Below are 17295 nucleotides of genomic sequence, written 5' to 3' on the forward strand. Positions count from 1 at the left end.
GTTTGATTTTCTCTGCAGTAGTGGATGCACCTCTATGCATGTTTCATACTGACACATAATGTGAGAATATTTGTTTTCCATTTGAATTAGTTTATTTGAATATAGACAGTTTGTTCTCTAAAGATTTTTTTCTGTGTAAGGTAAAGATACATGGAATAGCAGAGTTCATCCTGAAGTTCACAGACCGAGATGACAAAGCTTATCCTGTTTGCGATCATTATTTTACAAAAGTGCAATGATCTCAGGCAGTCCTGCAGAGAGCTCAGTTTATCTTCAAACACTCCACACAGACACTTACAATGCACGTTTCTCTAGGTTAGCATCGGATTGAGCAGCCATGTAAAATGATTAATACTTATTTCAAATTATTATTAAGCCGGATGTGAGGTCGATGAATGATATAGGTGAGCATTCGAATGTCTTGCCTGATGTACTACAGTACATAGACCCGCCCTTAACAATTTGTATGACTTTGCCAACATGGTTTTTAATTTTTTTTTTCTGATGGAGGGAATGGAGACATTATGTCCCCTTGCCACAGCCTCAAACCACCTCTTAGTGTAGGGACCAGTTCTCGACAGACTGGGGTCTTGCTTGGAACCTTGATTCATTCTATATCTGTCAGTCACCAAAGACTGGGGTCCATGGAAAGTGTTACAACCTGAACCCTGTCACAATCTTATGGCACTGCAAATGTTGACAAGCAACCGCATGTCAAACAAATTCTATGCAAAGGTTGTAACCTTCCCATCGTCCCAGAGCAAATTCGCTGACCTCGGTGCCTGCAGGTACCACAGGTGACTACATCGCTGCTGGAGAAACTAAGCTGCTGTTCCTGAGATAGAAATATTTCGACCCTCAACAAGACACTGCTCCAAATTGCTCTTATTTATTGTTACAGTTTGGCAGAATGATGGGGAGCGAGCCTTCCGAAGAACGATCAGTACTAACTCAGGTCTGGGGAATCAGGAATACGGGGAAGACAAAGGAGATCCTTTAAGCACACACCACTACCACAGAGGATGCTGTCAGGGACACTGGAGACAACTGGAACATGAAGAGAAACAAGAGGTAAGTAGCAAGATGCGTCCTTAGTCAGTACTTCATAGAAGCAAGGGAGAGAGTCTACTCTGTGTATACAAGCCTGGACACTGACTGAACTGGTGTGTGCTTATATAGTGCTTGTGATAATTGGCTGATGAGGTGCAGGTGTGGCGTGTTAGATCACTGTAATTGGGTGGCAGAACCTGGCAGATTTCGTCAGACACAGAGATCAGCTGAATGGATTCAAAAACGATAAAATTCTATTCTATTTCCAAAAAAGTTGGGTGTTTCTTTAAAACAATGGAATATGATCCACAGTCTACCGACATGTAGACTGCTGTTGTGTTCACTGTGTATTAAGAAACAAGTCCTGCAGACTGTGAAAACAACAACAAAATAATTTAACAGTCTTGAAAGCTGACTGAAATTAATGTCTAAATAACAGTTAAATATGAATAAATTGTAATTTTGGGACTTTTTTGCTTTTGGATACAGTATGTGTATTAATAATGGGAGTATTTTGTGTTTTGTCCCATGTGGGTTAGCCTTTAGTATTGTGTAAAAGTACTTGCAACTTTAAGCTGGGCATGCATGAATGAACAGGGGGAAACAAGAAGCGATTAGTCTGACTTCTGCTGTTCCTTTATACAACTATGTATTAAAACATTATTTAGTTTATTCATACAGATACAGTATGTATTCAACTTCTTTCTGCTGAATCAGGGTTTCCACTGGTCCATAAATCATGTGTTGAAGCTCTTTGCCGTCAAACAGTTGAACACTGCCATGTGTTTATCCTGTCGCAAAATATGGCTAATTGTTCTATACGAAGGTAATAATGTGATTAAGGGATATGTATGTCTATAATGCAACTAAAGTAGGAATACACCACATTTTTATTTGATTTGTGTTTACTTTGAGTATGACTTTACCCAGATTAAGGTAATCAAAATCGTCTGTTTACATGGTAGATTCCTAATCAGAGTATTAATCATATTAAAATCAGGATATTGTTGTCCATGTAAACATAATCAGTGTAATGAGTCATTCATTTAAATCAGATTCCAGTCAGATAATCTGATAATCTGATTGTTGTTTTAAACATAAACATGCTGTTGTTTTTTGTAAAATAAGTTATGGGGGAATGTTTAAATAAAAACAAAAAAATATGGCAAGTTTATTTACATTCCTAGAGTGTAGGGTTCTTTATTCTCCAATATTTTTTAAGTTTAAGTTGTTTTTGGCCTCACAATCTGAAGGTATGCCTTTAACCCTGTTGTACCCAGTATAAGTGAATGAATAAATAAATAGTGCATTAGCATAGAAAAGAATTACAGAAAATAAACATAATTGTGATAAGATTGGGATGCCTTATTTATGTAAATGTTGTCATGTTTGAAACCTTGTTGCCACAGATATAAGTGGAAATGAGAATCTTAAATGCACTCTGAAAACAAGGGTAGAAAAACCCATAGATCAAGGGGTTACAAGCGGAGTTCAAATATGCAAACCAAATTACAGCATCAAAAACAACAGCTGGGGTGAAGAAACTGAAAAAAGGGTCGAGAGCATTAACAGTAAAAAAAGGCAGCCAGCAGAACAAAAAAACACCCATGACAATAGCCAGAGTTTTAGCTGCTTTTCTCTCTCTGTGAGCAGAGCTTTGACTCTTCATCCCTCCAGTCATTCTTTCTGACATAATCTTTGCATGTTTTCGTGCAACATGGAAGATTTTAATATACAAAGCACTCATGATCGTCCCAGGAAGGAAAAATGTGACAATTGGACATATAAGACCCCATTGTTTGTTAAAAAACAATACACAGCTTCCCACACAATATACCTGCATAATGAATGCCTCCAAACCAACTGTGTTTATCCCTGAAAAGACAACATAAAAACTGTATAGAAAAGAAAACATCCATATTAATGTGATAAATACAGTCACAGTGTTGTTTGTGACCCTCATTCTGTATCTCAGAGGGTCACAAATGGCCATGTACCTGTCAACAGATATTAAACTAAGATGCAGTAAGGAGGAGATACAGAAGCTCATGTCTAAACTAGAATGCACTTTACACACAACATCTCCCAGATACCAGCAGCCTTCAACAGATCGCACCATGCTGTACGGCATGACCAAAGAGCCCAGCAGACAGTCACTGGCAGCCAGAGAGCGAACGATCAGATGAGTTGGAGACTGAAGCTGTTTGAAGTGAGAGATGGAGATGATGATCAGCAGGTTCCCAAAAACTGTTGTGAGGATCATCAGCACCATCAAAACATACATCGCCACTTTAATCACAGTCAAACGATGCAGTTTTGGACAGGAGTCCAGCTGGAGTGGATAGCAGAGAAGGATGTTCTCAGTTTCATTTGAAGTTATCACATCTGCTCCAGATGCTGAGATGATGTTCTTTATAACTATATCTAAAGTCAAGTGAACATATATATAGTACATGCCCATTTTATTTTAACTTCATAAGTAGACTGAGAGCAGCTCAGATTTGTTCATATATACTCTCAGATTTGAGTTAACCCTCCCTACACCTTTCACTGTTACCCATAGCTACAAACACAACATGAACTCCGGATATTAAAATGGGTGGAAAAATTACCCACTTCACTTCTGCCCTGAAATGGGGATTAACTAAAAACAAATGTGTTACTTATTTATTGTTGTTCATTTTTAAATGAGTGTCATATAAAATGTAAACATATGCTAGAACTTCCAAGACTAAAAATCCCTTCCCAGTCTAAAATGACCATTGGAAGATTATCACAAGCATTAAATCATTATAGGCGTTGAATTTTCTTTTTTGAATTTTTTGAATTTGCTATTTTTCTGGTATTTACAATTTGTCAATGAATGTTTGCATAATACAGATTCAATTGTCTTATGTCGCTATAGTTAGGACTGCTAAAGTTAAACACGAGAGCCAATGTAAATGAAATATTGTAAAATAAAACATCATCATGTTTTAAAGTAGTGGCTTAATTAAGCCTAATAAAACCTAATGAATAAATGACTTCAAAAGTAAATTCATGAGCCATAATGTTTAATTTTGCTTTAATTTTAAGTTACTAGGTTAATTTCGAACCTAATAAACCTAATAAAATAGTTTGATTGTATTGCATCCAAATGACATGGCCGTCACTCTTGAGTCTCATCTCATCATATCCATTTTAGAGACTCGTATCGTCATCACTGTCTTCTGTGACCTTTGTGTGCAAAGATAAAGCAGTTGGTGTATTCATCCTCCATCCATCCATTTTCGTCCACTTTTTTGGGCCAGGTCGCGGTGGGCAGCAGTCTATGTAGGGAAGCTCAGACTTCTTTCTCCCCAGACATTTCCTCCAGCTCTTCCAGGTGAGCACCAAGTTGCTCCCAGGCCAGCCGAGAGACATAGTCCCTCCAGCGTGTCCTAGGTCTTCTCCGTGGCCTCCTCCTGGTGGGACATTGCATCCAGAACAGATGCCCGAGCCACCTCACCTGGCTTCTCTTAATTCAGAGGAGCAGCAAGTCTACTCTGAGCTCCTCACTCTATCTCTAAGGGAGTGCCCAGCCACCCTGCGGAGGAAACTTCGTTTTGGTCGCTTGTATCTGCAGGATATCGCTGCAAACTGCCCTAGTGCATGCTGTAGGTCCTGGTTTAATGCAGCCAACAGGACAACATAAAAAAAAGACGAGATCCTGTAGTCACCCAACCGTACCCCCTCCGGCCCCCGACTGCATCTAGAAATCCTGTCCATAAAGATAATGAACAGGACTGGTGACAAACGGCAGCCCTGTCAGAGTCCAACATGCACCAGGAACAACTCTGACTTACTGCCGGAAATGCGAACCAAGCTCCTGCTCTGAACAATATACAGGGACCGGACGACACTTAGCAAAGTCCCCCGGACCCCATACTCCCAGAGCACTGCCCACAAGACACAATGAGGGGCATGGTCAATTGCCTTCTCCAAATCCACAAAGCACATGTGGACTGGTTGGGCAAACTCTCACGAACCCTCCTCTACCCTGCAGTGGATATAGAGCTGGTCCAGTGTTCCACGTACAGGACAAAAGCTAGATTGTTTCTCCTGGATCCAAGGTTTAACTATCGGATGAATTCTCCTCTCTCCTCCTCTTCTACTCTGGCATAGACTTTCCTGGGGAGGCTGAGGAGTGTGATCCCCCTATAGTTGGAACGCACCCTCCGGTACCCCTTCTTAAAAAGTCCACCCCTGGTGCCTTGCCACTGAGGAGCTTCTTAACTACCTCGGTGACTTCAGCCTGGGTGATGGCCGAGTCCTCCTCTGGGCCTCCAGCCTCTGCTTCCTCAGTGGAAGACGCATTGGCAGAATTGAGGAGATTCTCAAAGTATTCCTTCTACCGGCCGAAAATGTCCCCAGTCGAAGTCAGCAGATTCCCACCCACACCCTATTGGCAGGGCACTGCATCCCCCTCCTGAGGCACCGGCCAGTTTCCCAGAACCTCTTTAAGGCCGTTCGATAGTCTTTCTCCATGGCCTCACCAAACTCCTCCCATTGCCGTGTTGACAATGGAGGCAGAGAACATAGTTGACTAGGACTCAATATTTCCAGCCTCCCTTGGGATCCTCACAGTACATTTGAGCCTGCTGAGTCTGTCCAGCTTTCTCACCTGCAAATGGATCCAACTCACCACCAGGTGGTGATCAGTTGAAAGCTCTGCTCTTCTCCAAGACATACGGCTGGTGGTCTGATGAAACAACTGTAAAGTTGAACATCGACCACCACTCTAGGGTGTCCTGGTGCCACATGTAAAGACCAGTCCTTAATCGGTTTTAGACATTTTATTGTGCATGATGGAAGTCCAGCCAGAAGAGCACTGCAGTAATCCAGGCTAGAAATGACAAGGGCCTGGACAAGAAGTTGTACAGCAAGCTCTGTTAGAATGGGCCTGATTTTTCTGATGTTGTGTAATGCAAACCTGCAAGATTAAGCAGTCTTTGCAATGTGGTTTTTGAAGATTTCTGACCAAACTTGATATGGAATAGTGAGCCTAGCTAGATGGTGAGTTAGAGTGAATCAACTGTTTGAAATGAGAAAAAAACTGTCATCAGGTAGGAAATGCCATGTCTGTGTATGATGGGACCCAGCAATGTAGTGTATATGGAGAAGAGGAGGGGTCTAAGAACCGTTCCCTGTGGAACCCCATTGACCAGTTGGTGTGCTTTAGATCCTGTCCTCCCCAGGCCACACTGAATGACCTACCAGTGAGACAGAATTCAAACCAGCAAAGTGGAATCCCTATAATGCCCAGGTCGCTGTGGTTCTGACAAGTAAGACATGACCTTTTTGTTGATCCTGGATCAGCAATACTGTCCAAAAATATAGACTTACCCCTAAACCTAACCCTAACCAAAATGTATTCCTAAAATCAGTGGGAAATAAGTGAGTTAAGAAGCACCTAACCCTGATCATAAGCCTAAAACAGATATTTGCTGAAAAATTTTCCATCAATTCTAATTGGTTGATTGGACAAGAGTATTGATCCAGGAACATCTTGTACTTGGTGAAATCACAGTCACTGTATTGCCAAGCAGTGCTGTCAAAATGACTGAAATCAAAATTAAAGTTTTCTACTTAAATATTATCAAAATAAAAATATATATTCTAATTGAAAAGGTATCATTTCAGTTAGGGGGAAAAAAAGGTTTTGCCTTCTGTCCTGAGGTCACAAGAGGGCGCATCAAGCTAAATATTATTCAAGTTTCTTCAAAGCATAATAAAATTGCCACTACCAGTTGTTTTTGTTTCCGTTTTAGCCATCAGAGAGCACACTCCTCTACTGCCAGTTTTTTTGTTATTTTCTCATTAGCTTCAGACTTTATATACTCTGTTCAGTTTGTCTTATGTTGCTTGATTGTTTGTTCTGTTTTCCCTGTTCTTTCGTGATGTGTTTTTTACTCTATGGATTATGTTTTCTTGAAGTTCATTTTAACTTTATATTAGATCTAAAAGTCTGATTCATTTCCTTGAACCGCTTGAAAAAGAGAAACAGGAAAGAGAAACAGGTCTGCAGCTTTCTATAAGTGAAGTGTTTAATGTAGGATTTTTGAGCAAAAACAAACTACATAGGTTGTTTTTAATGGTAAAATAATCCATGTGGCATCAAGGGTTCAAACTTAATTTTATGAAGCTAAGAGCATGCACATACATCTGTGTAGCACCATGTGTATACACATGTCTTGTTTTCAGTTATCACAAGAATTAGGGGTTTTTTTGGAGGCCAGTGCTGATATCTTGGAGAGCAGGGTGGTCGATAGCCTATACTAGGCTGATATGATTATATTTATTTTAACTAATATTTTTTAATATTTCAGTACTTATATTTGTCAATTTTTTGTGTATTTTTCAAATTGCATGGTTTTCATGAATTACATGAACTCTTTTGCTATGATCATGTTGTGTTTGTATCTGTGGGTAACAGTGACAGGTGTAGGAAGGGCTAGTTTCTTATATATACAAACAAATCTGAGCTTCTCTCAGCCTGGCACACTTATCTTTGGATATTGCTCTTCATCAAACCATAAAAGATTGTTCTGTTTATACTTTGGTTTGTAGTTAACTGTCTTTTGCACAGTTACAAAGGAATAGCAAGGCATCTGGAGCAGATACAATGACTTCTAATGAAACTGATTCTGAGAATGTGTTTCTCTGCTATCCACTCTTCCAGACTCATGTCTTAAAGTACAACATCTTGATGTTGTTAAAGTGGTGATGTATGTTTTGATGGTGCTGATGATCCTCACAACAATTTTCGGGAACCTGCTGATCATCATCTCCATCTCTCACTTCAAACAGCTTCAGTCTCCAACTCATCTGATCGTTCGCTCTCTGGCTGCTAGTGACTGTCTGCTGGGCTCTTTGGTCATGCCGTACAGCATGGTGCGATCTGTTGAAGGCTGCTGGTATCTGGGAGATGTTGTGTGTAAAGTTCATTCTAGTTTAGACATGACTTTTTGTATCTCCTCCTTACTGCAACTCAGTTTAATATCTGTTGACAGGTACATGGCCATTTGTGACCCTCTGAGATACAGAATAAGGGTCACAAACAACTCTGTGACTGTATGTATTACCTTCACATGGCTGTTTTCATTTGTGTACAGTTTTTCTGTTGTGTTTTCAGGTGTAAACACAATTGGTTTGGAGTCGTTTATCAAACAGGTGTATTGTGTGGGAAGTTGTGTTTTGTTTTTTAACAAAGAATGGGGTATTATATGTCCAGTTCTCGTATTCTTCCTTCCTGGGACAATCATGAGCTCTCTGTATATAAAAATCTTCCATGTTGCACAAAAACATGCAAAGGTTATGTCAGAAAGAGTGACTGGAGGAATGAGTCAAAGCACTGCTCACAGAGAGAGAAAAGCAGCTAAAACTCTGGCTATTGTCATGGGTGTTTTTTTGTTCTGCTGGCTGCCTTTTTTTATTGTTAATGCTCTTGACCCTTTTTTCAATTTCTTCACCCCAGCTTTTGTTTTTGATGCTGTAATTTGGTTTGCATATTTGAACTCCACTTGCAACCCCTTGATTTATGGGTTTTTCTACCCTTGTTTTCAGAGTGCATTTAAGATTCTCATTTCTACTTTTATCTGTGGCACCAAGGATTGTAACACTTTAGTATTTGAATGAATAGGGCGCTCAAACTTACCACTCCCTTTTTTCTCCCTTTAATTCTTTTAAATGGTATAGTTTGTTTAATAATTAAATTAAACTGGAATCAATTCTCCATCAGTCTGTAAGAAACAAATTAGCTCAGACAATAATTAATTAAGATTTTATAGAGAATCATTTAAGATTTTATAGGGAATTTGAACAGAATTGCAGAAACCTAAACAACCATCAATCACTAGACTAACCCTCGAATTAAACTCCTCAATGAGGTTAAGATTTATATGAAATTCACCAGTTCAGCCTGAACCTGGATGTTTGTACTTGCATTGACTTTGTGTTACGGGTTTCCCTTGTTGCTGTCATTGCAGAAAGGGGTTTCTTGGGGTTGCTGATTGGCTGGAAGTTCAGTGGAGTTTAAAGTCTTAAGAGGCCGATGACTGGGCGTTTGCTGGAGATGTGGAGACTGGGAGATTGCAGGCAAATTTAACCTACACAAACTCTCACGGAAAGAAAAGAAACTAAAGAAATAGAAGTAACGAGAGTAGATGGGGGTTTTTTCTCACCGTAACTACTTTGAAGCAGATGTGCAGGCTGAAGCACATTGGAATGGCTCTCAAAGAACGCAAAACATGATGAATAAAAGCACAACTTAAAGGCTAAAAGCATGATTTGAATTGTGTCTTAAGTATTTAAACTCATATCACATATCTTAACCAATAGATGTCATTCTAGCTCAGGGGTTGTGATTCTGTTATGACTGGGTTAAAAGGTCTCTTCAGGAATTTCGATGTCCTGAGAGGGGGGATGGAGATCCAGGAAAGTCTTTAAATTAATTTTCCCATGTGCTATGTCTCGGACTATTAATCGTTGGTTATGAGTCTGTTGGAGTTTATGAATTAATGAGTCTGTTGGATCTGCATGCCTTGTGGCATCAGGGTCTCCTGGACAAATTGACATCCTGTTGTCTTGGGCCTCTTTGTGAAATTCGCCTTCTCGCGTTACAGTGTTTGGTAGAATCTTAAGTTGTCTGATTCTATCTGATACCCTAAAAGTTCATTTTATTTGACTTATTGCAGGGTACAGCAGGGCTGAAGACATACCTTAACACTATAAAGCCTGACATGAGAAATCATAGTCATAATCAAAATTTTTAATAATAATAATAAAAAAAAAAATCATTTAAATTTAAACTTCATTTAAATGCTTTGTTTTATAACATATTAATCATATAATGCAATGCAGTCCAAAACAATGGCTACTGAGAGATGAAAAAAAACAATATAGTGTGTCTATATACACTTAGTGCAAAAGCCCGCCTTTTTGGCAGTGGCTATTTACACTAACTCTGCCCATCAACGTGTGACAAAAAGATGACTGCTTGATATCAATTTCAGTGGTGCAGATGGTAAAATGTATGGTGATTGTATTTTGAATCAATCGATGAGGTTCTACTGCGCATTTGACTACTTTTTGTCTCCTTTTTAAATTTTAAATCATATTGTAAAAGCATTTATGTTCAGTAATAATGAAGAAAATAATCAAAAAGTTGAAAATAAAGTGTTGGGTAGGTATAGGGTAGGTGTAGGGAGGGCTTTATTGTCCCAATAAGGGTGTCAACCATGGCATCTATTTAATAATTAGAATTAAAATTAATATTTACACTCAATAATTTTTATAATGTACTTCAATACTGAGGTGCAGATAATTGCCATTTGCAATAAGTAGTATAGCAGAAAATGCTCTTTGTGCTTAATGCTGCTATTTTCAGTTAGTGTAAATAGAATCCACTGCTATATGCACTTAGTGTAAATATGCATCTATGCTAAGAAAGTATGTTATTTTCACGTGGTGTAAATAGCCGCTGCCAAAAAATAAAAGGTCATACAGAAAAGCACTTATAATAATTTTATGGTTGTGATGTCATTCTATGAATGGTCATTTTGGATTGGAGAAGGTTAGAATTAATTAGAAGTTAGAATATTATTCCTGTTTTTGTATGACAACTGCCTTTAAGGTTAGGGTTCATGTGTTTAGTCTTAAAGTCATTCTTCATTTAAAAAAAGAGTGTGTTTTTTTCAAGTTTGAGTTTTTTTTGGTTGTTTGTTGTTTTTGTAACTATGGGTAACTGTGACATATGGTGGGTGGTTACTTTGAATCTAAAAGGTTTATATAAACAACTTGCATGTACTATAGACATATATGTTCACATTTCTTTGGATTTTGGTCTTCACCAAACTATAATTTACAGAATTATTCTGTTTTTACTTTGGTTTGTATTTTGCCTTTTTACAGTGACAAAGGAATATAATTTAGCATCTGGAGCAGACATGATCACTTTAAATGAAACCGATTCTGAGAATGTGTTTCTCTGCTATCCACTCCTTCCAGACTCATGTCCTAAAGTGCAACACCTTGCTGTAGTTAAAGTAGCAATGTATGCTTTAATAGTGCTGATGATCCTCACAACAGTTTTTGGGAACCTGCTGATCATCATCTCCATTTCTCACTTCAGACAGCTTCAGTCTCCAACTCATCTGATTGTTCGCTCTCTGGCTACTAGTGACTGTCTGCTGGGCTCTTTGGTCATGCCGTACAGCATGGTGCGATCTGTTGAAGGCTGCTGGTATCTGGGAGATTTTGTGTGTAAAGTTCATTCTAGTTTAGACATGACTTTTTGTATCTCATCAGTTTTGCATCTTGGTGTAATTGCTATTGATAGGTACATGGCTATTTGTGACCCTCTGAGATACAGACTGAGGGTCACAAACAACACTGTGACTGTTTTTACAACCTTCACGTGGATATTTGCATTTGTGTATAGTTTTTCTGTTGTGTTTTCAGGGATAAATGCAGTTGGACTTGAGATGCTTATATTGCAGACTTACTGTGTGGGAAATTGTGTTTTGTTTTTTAACCAAGAGTGGAGTATTATATGTCCAATTCTCACATTTTTTCTTCCTGGGACGATCATGAGCTCTCTCTACATAAAAATCTTCCATGTTGCACGAAAACATGCAAAGGTTATGTCAGAAAGAGTGACTGGAGGGATGAAGAGTCAAAGCTCTGCTCACAGAGAGAGAAAAGCAGCTAAAACTCTGGCTCTTGTCATGGGTGTTTTCTTGTTCTGCTGGCTGCCTTTTTTTACTATTAATGCTCTTGACCCTTTTTACAATTTTTGGACACCAGCTGTTGTTTTTGATGCTGTAATTTGGTTTGCATATTTGAACTCCACTTGCAACCCCTTGATCTATGGGTTTTTTTACCCTTGTTTTCAGAGTGCATTTAAGATTCTCATTTCCACTTATATCTGTGGCACAAAAGATTGTAACAATTTGGTATTTGAATGAATATTGCTTACATGTATAGGATGTAGTTTCCAGTTGATTGAACTCTAAATTATAATGTAATGCACTTTCTACTATCACTGCAGGTTTTTCTAGTGAAGGTATTTATCAGTAAACTTTGGTTGCCAACATACTATTACATCCATGGCTTGTAAAAACTACTAACAGCTTGTGAATAAACATGCTGTCAGTTCACCCAAATGAACAACATAATTTCACCATGTTATCACTTACATGTCAGGTTCACAGCTCAGATACAGGACATGACAGCTACTTTACAGTTTAACGATGCACCCTAAGCCGGTTAAAAATCAATAGTTGAGATGTTAAGTGAATTGCAATACAACTTGAGGGTGGAGGCTTATACGAATGCATCTCTGATCAGAACTGTCTTCAGAAAGGTTTATATGGTATTTTATTTTCGTCTTACTATATAATTAAATTAAGAGCAGCTCTGCTTTCTTTACACCTGTGAATTTGTGATTCTTTCAGGTGTGTTTTATTTAGTATAGTTTCAAAAAACTAAAGTCAGACCACTTTGGACTTTGGTTGCCTGTAATGTGATTGAAACTGGACAGGTTGACAATTCATCCTTAGATTTACTAGCTGGAACTGGACAGATTAAGAATTCAACATAATTTCTTGACTATAATAGCACAGATAAAGTGTTTAAAAATATTAGGACAGACAGCTGATTCAGCATTAGATTTCTTGACTAAAACTGGGCAGACAGAGTGTTTAAACATATGACTTAACATTGTACTGACAGATAATTAAATATCAAGAGCATTAATGGCAACTGAACAAGCAACTTCAGATTCATAGGTTGAACCCAGGCAGGCAGACTCATTGACTGAAAAAGTATAACCATATTCCTCAAACTCTGACTCTTGGGTTGGAACTGGACAGCCAAAAAGATATATAGACATACAGGAACTTTACAAACAGTCATATCACTTGAAATAGAATTGACAGACAAGGCTTCCATGGCTGTGACAAGGCAGGCAGAGAAATAGCCATGACAGGACAAAACAAGAATTCACAGACGGCCTCCTTAGCCGTGACAAGACAGGACAAAAGTTCATTGGTGGGTACCACTGACACCTCTAGAGGTTCTGCAGTGGGTGCCGCCAACCCTGGAGGTTCTACAGTAGTACCATCAGGAAACAGGGAGAGTTCAACCATGGTTCCTTCGCTGATAATGCATTGCTGGGTGGCACCCCCACACAAAGAGGTGACATGCGCCCGCCACATTGAGAGTTTCTGCAGCATATGCTGCCACCTCTGTAAAACAAAAGAAAATGAAATAAGGAATGTTTTCTTTGTCAGTTAAGGCAAAACATTTTTATAATGTTTTTTTTCATGGTAGGATAATGCTTAACATGTAATTTATGGTTACCTTTTGATCTTTCTTTGAGGTGACTCATTTTGTAGTGACACCAGTGTAGTCTCTAACATGTAACCAAAATGTAGTTGTATAACAAAGGAAAAAAGTGACCATTTATTGTGCTCTCACGTCATGTTAGTAAGATAATACTTATGAGTTAAATACACATGAATGTTTACAAAATTGTAATTATGAGTGAGCGAGTTTATAATGACCCGAATCTCTGAGCTGAGGCATGTCAGTAAGAGATCTTACACATCACGCAAGAGCAAATACATTAATATTGTCATATCAATCACCATGCTAAAGAGTTGTCATTTGGGTATGTAAAATCTTTCAAGTGTCTCCCATGAGCGCTGAATCATAAGGAATGTTGACATAAAAGTCGCATGAATTCTGATATAACTGTTCACACTGTGGTTGCATTGCAACACATCTGACCTGTATCAGATTTAGTATTATATATGGAGGAGGCATTGAAAAGATTGCATACTAGGTGGTTGCTGTTCACGCTGTCGTGAGAAAAACGTGAGCAAAAAAAATGGATTAGGGAGACATTTTGTACATAGCTGGTCCTTACAGATGCAGAGCGTCTTAAGGGACATAGCAGTAAAAAAACTAAAGTGTATATTTCTTATATAGTTATGGAGCTGTACATTTAATTAGTTGTTTTTGGCTTTATCTCCATTACAGAGGAAGTTTATTTATTTAATTATTTTTTTATTCTCCTGAGTTCATGTTGTTTTTGTAGCTATGGGTAACACTGATAGATGTAGGAGGGTTAAATGAAATTTGAGAGTATATATGGACAAGCCTGAGCTGTTCTGAGTCCATTTTACATATTATTCTGGGCATGTACTGTATTTATATTAATCTTTCTTTGCATACTTGTCTTTACCATGTTATTATTTTTAAAACAATTCTAGGCCTTGGTCAACTTGGTCAATATTTAAGTGTCTTTTTTCATTTACAAAACAAATACTGCGTTTCAGTCTTGGATATCAGTCACTATTTGGAGCAGACAGGATGATTTCAAATGAAACTGATATTGAGAATGTGTTCTTCTGCTATCCACTCCGGCCGGACTCCTGTCCCAGAGCTCATCGACTTAGCATTCTTAGAGTGTCGATGTATATTTTCATGCTGCTGATGATCCTCACTACAGTTTTTGGGAACCTGCTAGTCATCATCTCCATCTCTCATTTCAAACAGCTTCAGTCTCCAACTCACATGATCGTTCAGTCACTGGCAGCTTGTGACTGTCTGCTGGGCTCTTTGGTCATGCCATACAGCATGGTGCGATCTGTTGAAGCCTGCTGGTATTTGGGAGATGTTGTGTGTAAAATTCATTCTAGTTTGGACATGACTTTTAGCACCTCGTCCATACTGCATCTCAGTTTAATTGCTATTGACAGGTACATGGCCATTTGTGACCCTCTAAGATACAAAATGAGGGTCACAAACAGCACTGTGGCTGCATTTATTACCTTTACATGGTTGTTTTCATTTGTGTACAGCTTTTCTGTTGTGTTTACGGGGGTAAACAATGTTGGATTGGAGGAACTTATATTGCAGATTTCTTGTTTTGGTGGTTGTGTTTTGTTTTTTAACAAAGAATGGGGCTTAATTTGTGCACTTTTTGTGTTCCTGATTCCAGGAACTATCATGAGCTCTCTGTACATGAGCATATTCAGTGTTGTGAAAAAACATGCCAAAGTCCTCTCAGAGAAAGTGTGTGTTGTCCCCACTGTAGGTGGTAATTGCCAAACTTCCTCACAGAGAGAGAGAAAAGCAGCTAAAACTCTTGCCATTGTCATGGGTGTTTTTTATCTCTGCTGTCTGCCTTTTTTCATCGCTACTGCTATTGACCCTTTCCTTAATTTCATGACCCCTGGTGATGTTTTTGATGCCTTGATTTGGTTTGGATATTTCAACTCTACTTGTAACCCACTGATCTATGGGTTTTTCTATCCTCGCTTTCAGAAGGCCTTTAAGACTCTTATTTCCACATATATCTGTGGCATCAGTGAATCACACACCTTGATATTCGAATGAATATGAAAATATATCACCTTTCCTACACATAATTTAATATTTTAATGAAAAAGGTTATGCATGAATAAATAATAAATAATTAATAAATACTATGCATATTTTAAGATTTAATACCAAAGATTTAATTGTTCATGATTAAATATTTAGCTTATTTGTTTTTTTAAAATGCTATAATGTTGATGGGACCTGAAGTGTTTTTTTTTTTACGTAAGCAAATTTAAATAATTTGTACTGATACCTCAACAATGGTTTCTAAAATAAATGTAAAATGTAGTTATACACAGAATAAATAATGTGTCTATATTCTATTTTTTAAAAAAAGAAAAGCATATTTATTGTTGTTTCTGATTTACAACCAAAGTAAATAAAAACATTTTAAATACTTTTTTTGCTATTTGCTATTTATTAACTACTGTATATGTCTATGTTCAAATAAAGTAGGTTGATCTGATGTGAGATGTGACTGTAAACAGCATTTAGTTTTCCTGAACTTTCCTGAATGACTAAACATTGAGAGCTGCTCACCTTTGAGAATCACACTGTTATTAAAAGTGAGAACAGATAATAAGTCTCGTTGGTACCGTTGTTGACATGACACAACGATTGCATCACAACTAAGGTGTGTGTGTGTGTGTGTACAGTATGATTGAGTGACATGGACGATTAAACATTGTAAAATATTAAATTAGATATCTAATAATTATCTTAACTTACACTATTGTATGTATATATACTATATGGATAGTACGGCTACTTGATATGGCACCAATGAGCTTAACTTAAAACTGTTAAACAGCATATTAAAATACATTTTCTAATTATTATAATTGCAGTTTTCCTGACACAAATTTGGTTGAGAGCTTACATTGACAATTTGCACTTTTCCTGACTGGTTTACACAAGCATTCAAATAAGTTTTTGGTTTGTCGCCCCTCGTAAGGATATCGCGCAATTTAAGCAGAGCCACAAACTGACCATTTGTTTAATTATCTAGTTTAGAGAGAGTACCTAAGCACTGTCTTTTCCATTGTCTAGCGTCTGGTATTAATGTTGCGCTCCTGCCTGTAGATGGTACAACGTATGGTGATTATATTTTAAATCAAACGACGTAGGTTCTACTCTATATTTGACTACATTTTTTTCTCCATTTTTAAAATTTAAATCATATCGTAAAAGCATTTATGTTCAATAATAATGAAGGAAATAATCAAAAAGTTTAAAATAAAGTTTTGGGTAGGTTTAGGGTAGGTGTAGGGAGGTCATTATTGTCCCAATAAGGGTGTCAACCATGGCATCTATTTAATAATTTTAATTAAAATGAACATTTACACTCAATTCAGTTTTATATTGAGGTGCAGATAATTTAAACTTTCAATAAGTAGTATAGCAGAAAATGCTATTTGCACTTAAATAATGCTGCTATTTTCAATTAGTGTAAATAGAATCCATTGCTATATGCACTATGCTAAGAAAATATGCTATTTTCACGTAGTGTAAACTGTACATGAACCACAGCTATGTGGTAGCTGTTATAAATTCACAGTAAAACAAGGCTTCTTGGCCTTATTCCTTTTTTATCCACCTTTTTCCTGAACGCGGAAGTAAACCTATGGGTGAGACTTCCAGTTTGTTGGATGCTATAGAGAAATAATAACGTGCAATAAATGGGTAAACTGTGTGTAAACACACTAAATACTAAACACCAGTGTGTTCATAATTAACAAAATACATTAAAAATAACACCATAGAACACACCAGTTTTTAATATCAAGCAGCAAAACAAACTGTTTTGTACAGCTAAAAATGGCTGGACGTGGGTAA

The 17295-nt window shown here is 37.7% G+C and overlaps 3 protein-coding genes and 1 pseudogene across 3 annotated transcripts; 3 read left to right on the forward strand and 1 right to left on the reverse strand.

The window, feature by feature from the left end:
- Positions 1–2419: 2419 nt before the first annotated feature.
- LOC122325511 (trace amine-associated receptor 4-like) lies at positions 2420–3505 on the reverse strand. Its single transcript, XM_043220548.1, has one exon. It carries the CDS (start codon positions 3503–3505, stop codon positions 2420–2422), a length of 1086 nt encoding a protein of 361 aa, XP_043076483.1.
- A 4188-nt stretch (positions 3506–7693) lies between these two features.
- Positions 7694–8706, forward strand: LOC122325421 (annotated as a pseudogene).
- A 2309-nt stretch (positions 8707–11015) lies between these two features.
- LOC122325418 (trace amine-associated receptor 4-like) lies at positions 11016–12035 on the forward strand. The gene has a single exon (XM_043220467.1). The coding sequence runs from the start codon at positions 11016–11018 to the stop codon at positions 12033–12035; it is 1020 nt and encodes a 339-aa protein (XP_043076402.1).
- A 2410-nt stretch (positions 12036–14445) lies between these two features.
- Positions 14446–15474, forward strand: LOC122325415 (trace amine-associated receptor 4-like). Its single transcript, XM_043220463.1, has one exon. The coding sequence runs from the start codon at positions 14446–14448 to the stop codon at positions 15472–15474; it is 1029 nt and encodes a 342-aa protein (XP_043076398.1).
- Positions 15475–17295: the final 1821 nt, after the last annotated feature.

The sequence above is a fragment of the Puntigrus tetrazona genome, chromosome 20 (genome assembly GCF_018831695.1).
Source record: "Puntigrus tetrazona isolate hp1 chromosome 20, ASM1883169v1, whole genome shotgun sequence".
Taxonomy (NCBI): Eukaryota; Metazoa; Chordata; class Actinopteri; order Cypriniformes; family Cyprinidae; genus Puntigrus; species Puntigrus tetrazona.